At 39.9% G+C, this 17,841-nt stretch overlaps 1 protein-coding gene across 1 annotated transcript in view; it reads right to left on the bottom strand.

The window, feature by feature from the left end:
- The window catches only part of HPGD (15-hydroxyprostaglandin dehydrogenase), a 28,584-nt gene extending 19,368 nt beyond the window's left edge, over window positions 1-9,216 (bottom strand). The window contains exons 1-3 of the mRNA XM_082657421.1: window positions 9,015-9,216; window positions 8,596-8,719; window positions 5,361-5,467 (exon numbers count right to left, since the gene is read on the bottom strand). Of these exons, the coding sequence (XP_082513547.1) occupies window positions 5,361-5,467; window positions 8,596-8,719; window positions 9,015-9,107 (324 nt within the window). The 5' untranslated portion in view covers window positions 9,108-9,216. The remainder of the gene's footprint in view (window positions 1-5,360; window positions 5,468-8,595; window positions 8,720-9,014) is intronic.
- Window positions 9,217-17,841: the final 8,625 nt, after the last annotated feature.

Genomic DNA, 17,841 nt, shown 5'->3' with positions numbered 1-17,841 from the left:
ATAAATGAACTTGTTTAACTCTTCTTATTAGGCATAATGTCTTCCTATTATACACACATATATGTATATATGCTTCTATAACATTTGTGTGTATGTGTGTGTGTATTCTCTACGGAATTTTCCTAATCTGTCATTTCCTTTATTTAATTTCCCTCCAGTCTGCAGTTGCTTTTAGTTTATTTATGATTCTTGTGCTACACTGTAATTAAAGCAATTTTTTAAAAGATTCTGTCATCTAAATCATGAAACTCTGCCTTTCAGGTTTCTTGTTTTTTCTCCAGCCAGTTCTCAAGGGATACTAATATAGATGATCATTTTTTTCCTGAAACCTTTTCTCATCTTTTATTCTTCCATGTTCAGTCTTTTAAAATTTCTGCATATTTAGGGGGTAGATATGATTGTCTTCCCCCTCGCAGAAGCTGCTTATAAAATTTAGCAAGCTTTCCCTAACTATAACATTTCAATGGGATCTTTAGATATGGCAGAGTAGCAATAACAGAAAGTAGTTACTAATTTAAGGTGTAATCAACACCCCTGGGAGCCAAGAAAAAGGAGTACACTTGACAACACTGTTTCTATCCATTTCCTCAACTCTTCATTAGAGACAGTATAGAGCAGAGGGACCCACCTCGTTTAGAAATGAGATAGTGCGAATGAAGAAAATGTAGGTTTTTAGTCTCTGGACGAGAAATGCAATTTTTTGAGTGACTGCTGTGTAGTAGCACCGTGCTGGATGCTTCATACAAATTATGGATTAGTGACGCTTAACCAACCTTAGAGGTAAGAGGATTACCTCCATCCTTTCACAAACTGGGAAATTCAAGATCAGAGACATGAAATAAAAGTTCATGAATTTTAAATTCAGGTCTGAAACAAATCTTTTTTAAAATCCCCAACAATAGCCATCTATTTTGTTTAATTTTTATTTGAATATACTAAAGGCGTCAATATAAGTTAGTCATATGTCCAAATTAGGTTGGAAGTCCCATCTGAGTGGGAATGAATTATTTAGGTTTATTAAAGCTTCAAAAAGTAAAATAAATACATTACCAAATGGTCTTACCAATATTCAGAGTTAAGTCTACCTCTGCCCAATGGCCAGACCAACCTTTGAGAGTTATACAAAGACTCATTCTTTCCTGAACATTCCCTGTGAGCCTGAGCAGCTATAAATAAGGCAGCTGTGGCTGACACACAGAGGAGCCTAGTGGAAACAAAAGACTGGGAAGAGGTTTACTGTATCTCTTGTGTGGGAAGAGCGGTGGGAGCTGCTGGCTGGAGAATAAAGAAAGGGCAAATTTGCTAAGGAGTAAAAGTGGAAGGACATATATACTGTTTGTCGTACACTGTTTGCAACACTGATGTGTTAGGAAACCATCCAAACATTGTACTGAAACACAAAAATGAATATCCACGTATGCAAAATATCATAGAATAGCAGTTTATTTTTCTAATACACTTTAATTGAACATCTGTGTATGCAAAACAACAATTTTCTGCCTTCAGAGAACTTACAGTAGAGTAGCATAAGTTATACATGTATAGAAATAATTCTAATAAAATTTAAAAACTGACATGCCTTATAAGGATGGTATAAACTATGTTGTATAAAATTTCAGAAGAAGGAAAGATACATGGTGAGGTCCTTTAAGCCGTTACTCTCTGACATGGACAAGAACATGGAAAAATATGCAAAAGACCACACAGGGAATTGTACAAGGAGGTAAATTACATCCAGAGCAGAGTTGAAAAAAATTATTATACAAACCACATACAAATATTTGCATTATACTAACAGAGATAATCAAGTTATAAGGATAATGATTGGTCAGACTCTAATCTACTTTTGCAATGGGTGTTGTAAGTAGGAGGGGAAGTAATTTGTTTTTAAGTTATATATGGGTAACAAAGGTTATAGCTTGTTCTTTTTATGTAATATTAAATAAATGTCATCAGTCCCTGGAGTTAAGCTAAGGAGTGGCCTTTGTCAGCAGAGTTCAAAGAAAAATAAAGGCCAGCTCCAGGAGAGTGAGTTGTAACCAAACAGGGCAAATAAAATTCCCGTCTTGCAGAATTTTCTATTTGCAGATAATGCAGGAACTTTCCACATTGGAGCAGGTGTTAATTCACCTGTATATTTATTATATTAAAGCAAACATGCCCTGTCTGCTGGATGAAGATAGATAATTCGAATCCTATTACCTCTGAGACAATCTCTTCACTATTTTCATGTTTCATTATATTAACTCTAATCACTGCACATGTTTTCTGACAGCTGATTTCTCAGAAGAAAGGCACAGTAGGTGCCCATTATGAATGCACTGAATATAGGAACTTTATACCCTAGGGACCTCTATCTATAAAATATCTGTAGTTTTACTGATGAAACTACAAATAGTAGCGATGTTCTAGGGAGAGAGCTGCTGTGTGATTTGTGCTTTTTCATTAGCATAGCTTGATTAAAAAAAAAGTCTTGTCACTTTATGTGGTTTTGGAGACGGGCATAAGTTTATAAAAACATGTTTTTAAAAATTCCTGCAGTTTCCAATTGGTTGCATATTCCAAAAAAAATTATTTTAAATCTGGCAACCAAAGGATGTAATGAAGTATGGTTCATAATAAGTCAGGGGTAACCACCAAAGATTGCATATAAAATGTATGGTTTTCTTACCAGCTGAAGAAAATTAAAGTGATCCAATGGAATTTAAGACAAGAATGGAAAAAGAACATAAACAGAAAGAAAATTTAGTGAACATAAAGCATGAACTAAAGTGGAAGGAATAAGTCCTAATAGAAGAGTAAAAATAAATATGAGTGACTTAAATTCACAAATATAAAAAGCATTTGTTTCTAGATGTGATTTGAAAACTAAGATCTCACATTATACTGTTAGCAAGAGACAAAATTCACATAAAAGGTTACTTTCATTTTCAAAATAAAGAAATAGAAAAAGATACGCCTACGTAAATGTGAATCAAAAGAAAACATAAGGTACCAATATTATTTCTGGAAATATAAAACAAATCAAAAATCACAGGTTGCAAATGGGGCTACAACTTTAAAAAATCAAAGATCAGTAAATTATAATCACCAGCCACTTATGTAGAATTCACACTGACAGAATGACTGAAAGAGGTAGGCAAGTTGACATTTGTCATTTGAGATATGACTACATGCTATTCAGAAACGGACAGATCAAGGAGATAGAAGTAAGCAAAGGAATAGCTGACAGACAAACCAAATAGAAATACTTTAAGAAAAGAAAATTAGGGCTTCCCTGGTGGCGCAGCGGTTGAGAGTCTGCCTGCCAATGCAGGGGACACGGGTTCGAGCCCTGGTCTGGGGGGATCCCACGTGCCGTGGAGCAGCTGGGCCCGTGGGCCACAACTACTGAGCCTGTGCGTCTGGAGCCTGTGCTCCGCAGCGAGAGAGGCCGCAGCGGTGAGAGGCCCGCGCACCGCGATGAAGAGTGGCCCCCGCTTGCCACAACTGGAGAGGGCCCTCGCGCAGAGACGAAGACCCAACACAGCAAAAATAAATTAATTAATTAATAAACTCCTACCCCCAACATCTTCTTTAAAAAAAAAAAAAGAAAATTATAAGCTCTTATCATTTATAACAGAGAGACACAAATATAAAATTAAATTAGGTATTAACTAAGCAAATGCAATGGTATCTTAGACATCGATATACCATGACAAAGTAAGATTTAGCCAAGAGATGTAAGTATGGTTCACAGTATGAAAATGTTTCATTTTATTTCACTACATTATTAGCCTAAAGTAGAAGAAAATCATAGAATTATCTCAACTCAGGAACAGCAGTTGTCATGTCTCTAAACACACACACACACACACACACACACACACACACACACACACACACACACACACACACACACACACACACACACACACACACACACACACACACACACCAGAAAGATTTTGAGGGACACTTGACAAATAGGTTTTAAAGTTATTTTGAATTATAATGATATCCAGGAACACTTGAGACAAATTTTAGGAAGAACTGGAAGGAGAGTGTTTGTACTTTAAAATAGTACCTTTTGTTCTGGGTCAAAGGATTTTAGGCATCTGTCAAGCTTGTACCTTATCAAAGTGGTACTCACAGATTCAGCTTTCTTGTGAGTTAGGGTAATTCTCATTACTCCTATCAAGTTATTACAGTTAAGTCATTACTCATGAGAATGTCAATTCAAGTCAAACATTTATTGACTAAGCACTATCTTCAAGATACTGTGTTGATTACTGAGTGAAGAACAAAGAAAAACATCACATGGTTCCTGTTTTTAAGGAGTTGGATGTGGTGAAGTAGGGACCACTCCCTGTGCATTTATACACACACAGCTGCCCCTCTGTACTTTACATGTGCCTGCTTTGCGAGACTAGTAAGAAAGACCTTACCAAAAACAGGGTGACCCCATGCCCCCGCCCAGCTCTGACATTTGGCTTTAGTTAAAGTTTGTTACTAAACCCCAATATCTTATGTCAAGTCTGTTTATAAAATAAGATAATCAGCAAGCTTATGATACAATGAATAAAACAAATTTTATTTCCTTATTCTACATGTTTACAATTCAAGGAAGAGCTAAGTAGTCATCAAACATTGTGGGAATTACACACACTCATGCACACACACACGCATGCACACACACACCGGCATTCAGGATAAAAATCTTAATAATTACAGAGTCCAACGGTCACTTTAGCCTTGTTGTCTGTTATAGTCCTGGAATTAAGATTTATTTTTTAAGTACATAAATTAAGCCAGGGGTTAGAAATTTTTTTTTCTATAAAGAGTCAGATGGTAAACATTTCAGGCATTGCACATCATAGGGCCTCTGTCACAATTATTCGATTCTACCACGGTAGCATGAAAGTAGCCAGAGATAACATGTAAATAAACGACCTTGGCTGTGTTCCAATGAAACTTTATAGAAACTGAAATTTGAATTTTGTATATTCATATATTTCTTTTTTTTTCTTATTTTTTCAACTGTTAAAACATGTAAAGCCCATTTTTAGCTTGCAGGTCACAAAAACAGGTGGCAGGCTCATTTGGCCTGAGGGCCGTAGTTTGCCAACTCCTAAGTTATACAGTAAACGATGGTTTTTTCTGATGTTTCCTTTTAATATTTTAAGACAGATTTATTTTCATAATTGAAAACCTCAAATGTCTTCCTATTTGTAAAAGGAGATGCTTTTTTTCCCCAGCTTTTTATAACTTCCCTTTTTCTACATTGTAGGTCATTGTATTGTTTCCATGAAAAAAAACCTTTTTTCCTTTTAAAACATTTTAAGTAATTGTAGACCATGAACATGGCTAAGACGGCTTACCAAATTAATTTGCAGAGTTTTTTCCCAGTTTTTCTCATTATTCACTCCAGCATTATTCACCAAAATGTCCAGTTTTCCAAAGTGGTCTACAACTTTCCTAAAAGTATCTAATAAGAAAAAAAGAAAAAAGACATCATAGATACGTTCTTATTTTGCACAGACACATTTATGACAGTCTGTGCCCTGAAATGAGGTTTTAATTCATCCACGCTTCTCGTGAAAGTTATACTCTTAGACGGTGACTTCCTCCTGCCTTGCTTCTCAAGTGTGGTTTGTGAGCCAGCAGCATCAATTAGTATTACCTGGGAACCTGCTAGAAATGCAGAATCTGTGGCCACCACAGACCTATGGAATCGGAATCTTAACCATAATAAGATCTGCAGATGATTTGTATGCACATTAAAGTTCTGTAAGCAGTATCAGTGGTGTAAATTTTAGAGAACTGAGCAGCATATGCTAAGAGCTCTTAGAAGTCAGTCTGGGCAGCCAGCATCTCTGTCCCTAAGAAGTTACTGAAGCTCTGTGGCTTAGACTATGACAAGCATCCCTTTAAAAATAAGCCATATTTTCTTCATAAAGTGTCATATTAAACAGTTATGTATCCAGATCCATAATGATCATTTCAGTGCATTTGGATATCCTAGTAAGTCTATTTTTCATTCAGATGATTTTATTTGATTATTGTAACTTCGATGTTTGCCTTTTCTTTTTCTATTTTGACAGCTTTGTATTGCAAGTTTGTATAACAACTGTGTTCAACTAAGGTCAAGTCTGTATAGATTCTGAGGTCTGAAGGTCCCTCATTACGTTGTCCAACCACATTTCCAGTCCTTGCCAGCCCTCCTTGACCAGTTAAAATTAGGCTTTACCCCTTGGTATTGAGAAACATTATTTCTTAAAGTAGCCTTTTACATAGTTCTATTGTTTCCCTGGGCCTTTTACCCCTGGTTCTAGTTCTGTTACTTGAAACTATAGATAACAATTGTGGTTATTCTTCCAAATGATAGGAATGTGTTCTCGGGTCTTGGGTCCAACATATGGGTTCCTTGAAAAAAATAGATCCGCACAAACTTTATACTGATTGAAATAAAATTAAAGAATTATTAACAACCACCAGACATATTGAAGACGGCATGGACCAATTTGCCAAATGGATAAATTACTATGCAAGTTAGCTGCCAAAAATATTGCCAAGACTTTCTAATATGTACCCTTTACAGTACCTTTTACTGTACTGGAATGGAAAACGACAAAATATATAAAAACTGTTCATTTTTTCAAAGAATCTTTAAAATGCTTCTTAAGATCTCAAATTGATTCCAGAAAGGGTCCTCCAGTAGAAAAGATCTAAGGAATATTATTATTGTTAAATTTTGCATTTCATCTTAAATATATTCTACTCTTCAGAACTCCACATCCACCTTACAGGAAATTAGGTTGTCAAATATGGACGTCTACTTGCTTCTTTACTTTTCTTTCCTCTTTCGGTGTCCACTGTATTCCTTATACTCTGCCCTTACTGATGTATAACACACCAAATTATACATTGGTGTATTCTTCTTTATAACACACCACTGAATTTTGGGCTCAAGCAACTTACAGTCTATTAGTAACTCTTGCTGACATTTATATGCTGTGGTACTCTTTGTAATTTGCCTAAACTCTTCAGGTTGCATTTTTCATCTGTAAGTCATCTCCAAGAACTTTTTCACCTCTGTATTTTTATGATTTCAATGAAGTCTCTTTGGCCACATGTCTAAGCAGTTTTAAAAGTTGTAGGCAACATTAAATCCTGACACTGGAAGAGCCAATGCCATGTTTTCCTAAACTGCAAATAAACGCTGATGTCCAGACAACATGTGGATTTCTCACGACCAACATGCCTTCTGCTGGTCACTTACGTGTCTGGTTTCCTCCTTCACAATCACTTATCCTTAAGGAATGTGTTTACAGTCAAGGTACTAATTTTAAATACTGGGAAGCAAAACAATTAAGGTTAAATGTCACGTGTGAAACTACATAAATTCAGACAGAAATAGCTTTCAGATGATCTGTAGGGAATCTGTTCCCTGTTCCATCAGCATGGCTGTTGGTATTTGACATGACTTTATCCCTGATGAAAACTATCCTGTGCAATCAGCAAAACTTTATCCTCTAGCAACTAGCACTATGTTTACAGGTCTCTTCTACTCATGCTTGTAATCCATGTTATAGGTCTTTATAACATTTTCGGATTTTAATTATATAATTTCCTTTAAAACAATTTCCCTGAACAGCAGTTGGCTTCCTTCTAACATATAGCTCCATTTTCACTCTCTCACAGAACAGCCCAACATTTTCGAAAAAACACACATCGACGTTAAGAACAGAAGTACCAGAGTGACTTTTATGAAGATATTTTTGGTCCCTTGAATAAAGACGTGCCTAATAATTTACTTAGTCTTTCAAAAAAACTTTGTGAAATACAAATATTTTATTTTCCCATTTTCTCCCAGAAAAATATGTATGTTTTTCATATAGATCTATTGGGTTTCTATATGACCAAATCTGTTAATTGTCTACACCAATTCTGTCCCTGATATTTCACAACTAGATTGGTCTATTTTAAGTGAGTAGACGGAAACAGGAAAGCATTGAGGAAAGTCTGGTAGAAACTTTTCTTCTGCAATTCTAAGACTACAGTACAGCTGTTATTGTTTTTAAAATATCATTTCATAGGGGAAACACCAGAGAGAGCATGTGGTTAAAAGTATCCAGTACGTCTGTGATGACAACCCTTGACCTTTCATTCTAGTCCATTCCAAAGAGAAACACTGCCACATTTGATTGTCATTGGACTCTGTGACTTCCAGCTTTCTGGGAGTTGTTTGCCATACTCGCCTAGCCTACTTTGTCTTGCCCAGTTCCATCTGCAGGTTCAATCATTTAATAATTACTGTAGCAGCACCGTCTTGGAATACACCAAGGAATCTTGATTACATTCTGTGCGGCCACGTGACTAAAATAAAAGGATTTCTCAAGCATGCTTGGCTTTTCTTGCCCCTTAGCTTTTAGGGCTACTGAGACGTCAGAGGAAACGTAACAGTCCCAGCTATCTCTTGCAGCTCAGAGGTAGCTGCTCTCCAGGAGGTAGCCGGCCGCCCGCCCCAGGCTGGATCTCTGGCCGGGGGTTGCCTTCATGTTGCTGCTTACTCAAGGTACGCTCCGCGTGGATGGATGGATTCCCTGCCCTTACCTCTTAGTTGTTCCTGATCGGCCACATCGCACTGGATGAAGAGAGTCTTCTGAGGTTCAAACTGCTCATCCAGGGCAGCTTTACACTTTAAACCTGCTTCACGATTCCAATCGACAAGCGCTACCTACAGACAAGAGGAGAGGAATCGAGATCCTGCGCGGCTCTTGAAATAGACCAACAATAAAGAGACCACAGGACGCTCCTCTTTTGGACCTGAGATGGGGCAGTTTACGGTTCGGGATCTCTCCCGGAGCGTTCGAGGTCCGCTCGAGCGCGCCAGCCTGGGCAGCTCTGGAGACTGCACGGCGGGCACCGGGGGCTCAGCCTCGGTCGCTGCCCCCATCCCCCAGGGCCCCGGCTGGGGGAGCGGGTCGCGGGTGGGCCGGCGAGGTTCGCGCCGTGCGCCCTGCCTCGCTTACCTTGGCGCCCTTGAGCAGCAGCGCCTCGGCGGAGGCTCGGCCGATGCCCTGGGCCGCGCCGGTCACCAGCGCCACTTTGCCGTTCACGTGCATGTCGCCGCCTGCGCGCGGTGGGCGAGCTCGGCGTCTCCGCGCGGCCGCGGCTTTTAAGGACCCTGCGCGCTCGCGTGCTGCCCGTCCGCGTTCTCCTGCCAGTGGGCGGGGATGAAGCTGTCAAGCAGCGCCGGGCACCCACGATTGTGTCACCTGGCCCTGAGCGCTCCGGTTCCGCGATCTTTGCCTTCCTGACTCGCAGCCAAGCCCAGATCAGCGCCTCCCCTCTGCCTGTGGCTGCCTGACTGGTGGTGGGAGGCACCAAGCAGAAAGGGTGTTCCCCAAGAAGTGTTCCCTTCAGTGCGCTGAAGACCACCCCACAAAAGAATGGTGGAGGAGAGGCTTGAGAGCCTGGGTTCCTCCTCTGCGCCCAGGTCCTCCCCTCTCCTCCCCCACCCCCCACCCCAAAGAAAAATAAAACCGGGAAAAAAACCCACAAACAAACCCAGCAAACTGTAAAGCACAATTTTAGGGATGTTGCTTTTTTGTCTAAGTTTTTGTCTGAATTCCCATCCTGGACATTGGGGTGGGGATGGAGGGAGCAGAGGTCACGAACACCGTTGTGGGTTTTGGGGGGTTTTTGTTTTTCTTTCTTAATTGTGTTTTGGACAAACCTGTATAGATATTGGAGATGAAAGGTGCACTGTGCTCGGAACAGAAACCCCTGGATCCTATCATTTCAAGGCTGGAACTCTTGAATCTTGGAAATAGGAGTCTTATTGGCACTTATGTTTCAGATCAGTATCAATCCTGGGTCATCCTGAGAGTGCCCAGCAAGAATTGTTATCACTGACTGCACGGGACTCCCAGACTCGCTGTCAGCCTGGTGGCGTGCTGGTTCAATTGTATACTTGCTGGTTGAGTCATACTAGCTCTGGAGGCTCTGAGTTAAGTATGGGACAGAGGTTCCTGGTCCTCCAGGAACTTGAGCTTGAGCTGTGAACTGAGATGCATTCAGCCGGGATTATGCAGCTGACCTAGTCTGTCTGTCTGTCTGTCTTTCTCTCTCGCCCGCAGGCTTCAATTCTAATTCTGTAAGCTTAATACCTACTTGGCATTTATTTTCATGATCAAAGAAATTTAAGCACCTGGGGAGGTGGGGGTCAGGCAGAAAGCTTACACAGCAGAATGAATCCTTTGTGTACTTCTTTGTCACCGGCAGACGAGGTGACTGACAGGGCAGGAATGTTTGGGGAGGTTGTGTGAAACGTATGTTGTCAGTAAATCACTGAAACAAGTCTTCACGTTGAAAGAGAACAGCAGAGGATTCAAACAAACATAGGAAACCAAAGAAAACCCAACACCTCTAGGGGCACGCACAGAACATAGAAGGAGAAAAGGAACTTTTTCTTTATCAAGAAAGAACACCTTAAGAGCCAGAGAAGGAGCCTCTGGAGTGACCCAGGGACATGTTGGGAAAGCAAAGTGTTGCAGCACATATGGGGAAAGGAGTTTCAAGAATAAAGGAGTTGTTCCTAACACAAAGTACTCTGATAAGTGCAGGGAAGGAAGGATGAAGAAATACTTTGAATTTTTCCAGACAGTAGTCAACGTCAGTAAATTTAGATGGTACAGAAACCAAATGGCTGAAATTTAAGGAAAAAAATGATGAGAAGATGAACATTGCAGAGGCTCCAGACCAACATGATATGGAAAGCAGTAGATTGGACAGTAGTTGGAAAGATTAGTAAGCCAATAAGTTATTCCTTTAAGAAAGGAAGGGGACGGATTCAGGTTAAAAGGCTGCCAGTCACCGAGAGCAAAGCCGGAAACAGGAAGCAGTACGGGGGTGGGTGGGTGAACTGGAAGAGCATTGGCTGTGGATTCACACAAAGCTGGTTCGGGTCTTTTCTCTCTGCTCCTGCCCAGCTGTGGGATCTTGGGCAAGTCGCTTCCGCTCTGTGCCTCAGATTTCTTGCAACAATGAAATTACGTCTGGCACAAGATAATAACAATATTAGTTCAACTAATTACTGCTGGGTCCTTAACAAATAATACACATGAGATGGAGAAAAATGTGAGAAACAGGTTTATTAGCACAAAGGAGGACTGGGATCTACCCCCAACCCCTTTCCCTCCCGTTGGTTTCCATGGCCACTGCCTTTGTTCAGACCCTTATACTTTTTCCTGTGACAGCAGCAGCAGTTAGACTCCTGAATGATTTCCTTGCCCCCAGATTTCTTAGATCCAATTCGGTTTCCACACTCCTCCCAATAGAAGTTCTAAAACACTGATCTGATCGTGTTTAGACATTCTGATGTTTAAAACCCTTAAACTATCTCAACCCCAGGGCATGGCATAGGGGGCATGCCACTCCCCATATCTTTCTTGTAACCCCTCTTTACAGCCTGGGAAGCCACATCTGTTAAAACCTATCCCACTGTCCAGGCTCAGGCCTTTGCCATACAGTATCTGCTCACCTGAGTATAGTCCCCTCCTGCTTTCTTCACCTGTCTTCCCACTGAGCTGGAGAACTCTACAGTGGAAACACTTCTCACTCACATTATTGTAATTACCTTCCTGTCCCTGAGTGCCTTCAAGCTGTGTCCTGAGCACCCATGGCAGGGTCTGTGCTTAATACATGTTGAATAAAGAAAAGAACAGATAAATATAAGATATGTGTTTGAGAGAAGATGGAAAATGGTGAAAATTCCCATATACTGTGATTACCTTTTTATACAACTTAAAAGTAAGACTGGAAAAAATACGTGGGTATGGCGGTTTGGAAGAAGAACGTTTTGATATTTTATATTAAATGTACATTTTGATTTTAATATCTAAAGGATATTATGTATAGTATATTTGAAAACCAAAAGAAGCACTCTTTACCCAATAAACAAATTCCCCATTCCTCTGTGGTTTTTTGATAAACATTTCTCATCTTCCGTGCTCATAACATTATTTAATTTCATTTACATTAACTCTATAATTCTATCGTCAATGTAATTTGTGTAATTAAAAACATAATTCTTAGCTAAAACTAGGTTAAATCTGAAACAAACCATCATTCATATAATTTTGTGAAAGCATTCCTATTTATAGGTTATGTTTTATTTAGTTTGTTGTACAAAGTTCTCTTAAAATAAAAACAAAAATTAATTAACAGTCGAATTAAAAGGGATTATTTTTATCCCACCCCTAGAGGGGTGGGATAGGGAGAGTGAGAGGGAGACGCAAGAGGGAGGAGATATGGGAATATATGTTTATGTATAGCTGATTCACTTTGTTATACAGCAGAAACTAACACACCATTGTAAAGCAATTATACTCCAATAAAGATGTTTAAAAAAAAAGGGATTATTTTTCCTTTGATGCAATTGCAGGTGTTTGATATTTACTCAGGGACAGTCATCCCGTAAAGGCTAAAAGCACAGCCTCTGAAATCCAGCTTTACCGCCTACTGGCTGTGTGACCTTGGGCAAGTGACATAACTTCTCTGAATCTCAGCTTCCTCATCAGGAAAATGAGGATGATGATAGTACCTATTTCATAAAGTCGTTGCAAAGACTATACCGAATTAAATAAATACTACATATGTAATTGAATTTGTTATTCACTACCAAACTGTGAGGTGGTTATTATTGTGGTCATTTTACAGATGAGGAGAACAGGTTTGGGGAGGTTAGGGGATTTGGCCAAGGTCACTTATCTAGAAAATAGAAGGAGCTGGCTTTGACTCCAAGTGTGGCTGACTCCTGAGTGGTACTCCTTCTTCTTCTTTTTCTTAAATTAAACTCTTTATTTTTTGAGATAATTGTAGCTGAGCAGTACTTTTCGCCATGATTGAATAGTGATTTCTTTAAGAAACACAAGTTAAAAACAGACTTAAATTCAAGTTAAAATTCAAATCAGAATTCCTTGATCACATTATATTTTCACACACACACTAGTGCTTGTAGCTCAGCCCTGACTTGTTAAGACAGGCCAGTCTCCACTTGATTTTCCTTTGTCCTGTGCCCAGGGGTGAGCACAGACATCCCAAAATGTACCTAGTCACAGGCCCCAGCTTGTGAGGGCCCCAGTCTATCAGGTGACTGATCTACCTGTGACAGATCAGTCACCTGATAGATAAAAGCTTGTTTAATTTTTAAACAATCACATATAAAGAAACACAGAAATAGGCTTTTTCCTTATTGAAACCAAGAAGCCCTGTTGACATACGGCAGTTTCTGCTAACACCAGGGTCAAGGATTCTTGTCTCGGCTTTGCCTCTGCAAGCTACAGCAGAGGAGCTGACCACTTTGGGATATCTACTATGTTCTCATTCTTCTGCATGTTATCTCACTGAATCCCTTTTCCAATCCTGCAAAGTAAATATTACTCCCCGCGTTTTACAGATGAAGAAACTGAGGCTCATGGAAGACAAGTAATCTCTCCCAAGGTCAGACTTTGAGATTTTAGCAACACACCTGGATTCAAACCCAAGCCTCTGCTCCTTCCAGCAAACTCAGCTCTTCGACAGATGTGCGTTCAAATGCCGTCCCCACCTTTGTGCTGATGGTATGATCTTGGGCTGGTTACTCAATGTCTATGGCCCAAAGTGCCCTGGACTGTTAGGTGCAGAGTAAACTGGCATTCTGTGAAGCACCCATTACAGGACCTGCCATGCATACTTTGACCAATGAATCCTTGTTATTAGGTTCTTCCTTGATGTTCATATTTATTTCTGGATTTAGAGATAAAAGACAGGTAAAAATGGAAAAACAATGCTGATGAGGGTAAACTTTCGGCTCCAGAATACAGGTGAGATGTTTCTAACCTTTCATAGCGTACTAGTCTGCTCCAGCTGCCATAACAAAATAGCATAGACTCGGTGGCTTAAACATCAGATATTTATTTCACTCAGCTCTGGAAGGTGGAAGTCTAAGATCAAGGCGTTGGCAGGTTTGGTTTCTTCTGAGGCACTCTCCTTGGCTTGCCAAATGTGGGCAAAAAATTTAAATAGGTGGCTGTATTTGAGTTTGTATATCTTTATTGCTAGTGTAGTTGGATATTTTTCCTATGTTTACTGGTCACTTTTTTTTATTCTATGAATTGTCAGCTCCTTCACCGTATCCATTTCTGATCATAGTTTAAATATTTTTATTTTGTGTGATAGTTACAAAGATTATGAAATTATATTTTAGAAATGCACTCTGAAGAGGTTATGCATTAAGTGACAGGGTGTTTGGAATTGTAAGTAAAATAACCCCGTAACGTGGTGGACACCAGTGAAGCAAGAATGGCTGTGAGATGCAGTGAGGACTAAGCCTTCATAGCACATTCCTGGCTATTTGTATGGACGTGTGACTATCCACTCCATGTGAATATCCTCCAAAAGCTAGGATATGTCCTTGTACCAATAATTTTATTAGTCACTAAGGATGGATTAAAAAGGCCAGAGGACACCTTTGGTGTCAAGGGTTTAAGCATGTATCAAAACATCAAATTGTACGTTTAAAATTTGCAACTTGAGGGCTTCCCTGGTGGTGCAGTGGTTGAGAGTCCGCCTGCCGATGCAGGGGACACGGGTTCGTGCCCCGGTCCGGGAAGATCCCACATGCCGCGGAGCGGCTGCGCCCGTGAGCCATGGCCACTGAGCCTGCGCGTCCGGAGCCTGTGCTCCGCAACGGGAGAGGCCACAACAGTGAGAGGCCCGCTTACCGAAAAAAAAAAAAAAATGCAGCTTTATTTGTAATAGCCCCAAAATGGAAACAGCCCCAGTGTCCATTAACAGCTGAATAGATAAACAAGTACTGGTGTATCCATACAGTGGAATACTACTCAGCAATAAAGATAATGAACTATTCACAAAAATAGTGTTTATGAATCTTAAAATAATTATGAAGCATGAAGGAAACCAGGATTTTTTTTTAAAAGCAAACATGTTATGATTCCAGTCATGTGAAATTCTAGAAAATACAAACTAATTTACTGTCAAAGAAAGTAAATCAGTGGTTTCCCTGAGGGTCAGTGAGGGCAGGGAGAGATTACTAAAGGGCACAGGGTGAATATAGGGGTGATGGAAGTGTTCATTAGAATGGTTACAATGGTTTCATGGGTTTATATGTACATCATACAAATCCAATTGTACACTTTAATTATGTGCAGTCTATAGTTTGTCAGATGTCAGTAGAACTTTTTAAAAAGTGGTTCAGTAAAAGTTTGGATCTACTTCTTTTTTTTTTTTTTTTTTTCCAGAAACTGGAAGATTTCTCAAGCTTATATTGACTTGACCTTCTGTCTCTCCATGCCTTGGGAAGGGTAGCCCTCCTTAGTGGCCGGCAACATTGGTAAGCAGTAAAGATCATTTCTATCTGAGTCGACAAAACTCTGGCTGGATGATAAAAGACTATAGGATTCCCCTTTCTTCTATTTTCATTTTCTTGTCTGTGCAGTAATAGCCTTGAGGTGAACAGTTCTTAGGCTACAGGAGTAAACAAACCCTTATTTGCTCTGACAATGACCTCAACTCCAGGAAAAGCCCCAGTGTGATATGTACACACTCATCTCTTATAACCATAGTCATCAAGACATCTGGGGATGCACCTTCAGTAAAGGCACTGTGTCTCTAGTTCGGTACAGTCTCCTCCAGACCCTGTGTGATTCGTATCACACACAGTGTCTCTGTACCAATTATGGTTTCAGCTTGGCCCCTGTAGTCTTACCACAAGTGACTCTAGCAAACCAAATTCTGGACATCAGGGCGCATGTTCCTTTGTAGTACCTGGGAACAGCTCCCCCTCTATGTGCTGGGAGTTATGTGACATCTCTTGGGAAAAAGGGAGTCAATTCATCCTTCTCCCCAAACCACTAGAGGTTGTCATGACAACTTCCCCCTCCTCAGGGTGACTTCTGGATCCTCAAAAACCCCTGGCATCCAGGCCACAGAAGAGAACCACAAAGTGCTGTAGTCTTTCCTAGGTGGCATTTGTCAGCAATGCAAAGTAGATCAAAACTGGGAGAAGAAAAAATTCTTTGCAAGTTGCCAGCAATATCCAGACTGGGTCTTTTTTTTTTTTTAATTTTAAAATTTTATTTTATTTATTTTTTTATACAGCAGGTTCAGACTGGGCCTTCTTGGCCAAAATGGGGTCAGAGAGGAGGGAAAAATGTCCCTCTAAGGTGTAGGTTAGGTGTATTAAATGCATTATTGACTTATGATATTTTCCACTTATGATGGGTTTATCAGGATGTAACAGCATCATAGGTCGAGGAAGATCTTTATATTTAGCCAGTCTTTGACAAAGGAACAAAGGCAATATAATGGCGCAAAGATAGTCTTTTCACCAAGTAGTGCTGGAACAGCCGAACATCCACATGCAAAAATAATGAACGGTCACAGACTTTCACAGTACCCCTTCACAAAAGTGAACTCAAAATGGACCACAGACCTAAGTATAAAATGCAAACATATAAAATTCCTGGAAGATGACATAGGTGCACATCTAGGTTGACCTTGGGTTTGGCAGTGACTGTGTACATCCAACACCAAAGGCATGATCCATGAAAGAAAGAATCGATAAGCTGGACTTCGCGAGGCTTTCAAACTTGCACCTCTAGGTCTTTGGGCATTCTCCTTCTTGCCTATCCGGCCTCTCTTGCTTTTCCCCATTCCTCGTCTTTTCTAGAACCCACAACCCACTAGCGCATTACCTTCTTGCCAGTAACCTTTGCGCCATTGTCCGTCTACTGGACCTATAACGACACAACTATCCAACTTCTCTATTTTCAAATTCAGGCAGCTAGGGTGCCATGAGGGCAAATCATAAACTCTAACAATGCTGTCCTCTCTCTCATGCCCGATGGTAATTATATAATTCAAGCGTTCGAATTCTCTTCTAACCCCTTTATCGCTATTCTTTTCCTTTCACTGTCAGGAGGAAACCTTTTACTTTCCCTGAAAGTATAAAATGGAATTTCCTCTATTATTATCAACCTACCTGTGACTTTACTTCCTTTCTCCTTGTATCCAGATCATGCTAGCAAAGTCACTTTGGTGTAAGTCTAATCTCTCCATCTGTACTTTGAAATCTAGTCCTTTCCCTCTTCATGGCAATGCTAATTCACCATTTATCTGCTTCCTTTCCCCCTTATTTTCAGTTCTTCTTTCTCTGCTAGCATCAATGCTATGCGAAAATTTTCCAGTTTCTTTTCTGTTGAATTAGAAAAAAATCTCTTGCTGTCATATTTAGTTAACGTATTTTCATATTGGTATATATTCATTATCTTAAATCCATCACTTTCTGTTCATTCTTCAATCCATTAAAAAATATATATATGTTTTATTGTCTGTCTTCCCTACCTCTGGAATGGGTACACCACAAGGGCAAAGAGTTGGGTGTGTTTTGTCTTTGATATATTCCAAACCTGAAAAAGCTCACCTTTTCTTTTGAAAGAACTGCATTTCTTGGGACATAATAGGCCCTTAATAAATATTTTCTGAATCAGTGAATGGATGGTGCTTAGTGAGCTGGGCACTGAGAGTGGGCAGGTGAAACAGAACCATCTTAAATTTCCATTAAGATGATAATAGTACCCACACCGCAAGGCCCGAGCACATTCCGGTCTTGATCACATTTACTTCTCTTCCCCACTTAACCCTCTTTATCACTTACCTCTTGAAACATTTTCTTGCCTTGAGTTTCCTGACCTTGCACTCTATACTTTTTTCTCTCTAATTTTTGAGTCTTTTCAGGATTCTTTGCAAGGTCTTCTTCTGTTAACCTGTTGATGTCAACTTCTAAATGCTAAC

This window comes from Grampus griseus (genome assembly GCF_964374135.1).
Source record: "Grampus griseus genome assembly, chromosome: 6".
NCBI lineage: Eukaryota > Metazoa > Chordata > Mammalia > Artiodactyla > Delphinidae > Grampus > Grampus griseus.
Note: the sequence above shows the minus strand (reverse complement) of the source record. Positions and strands in the feature narration are given on the sequence as shown.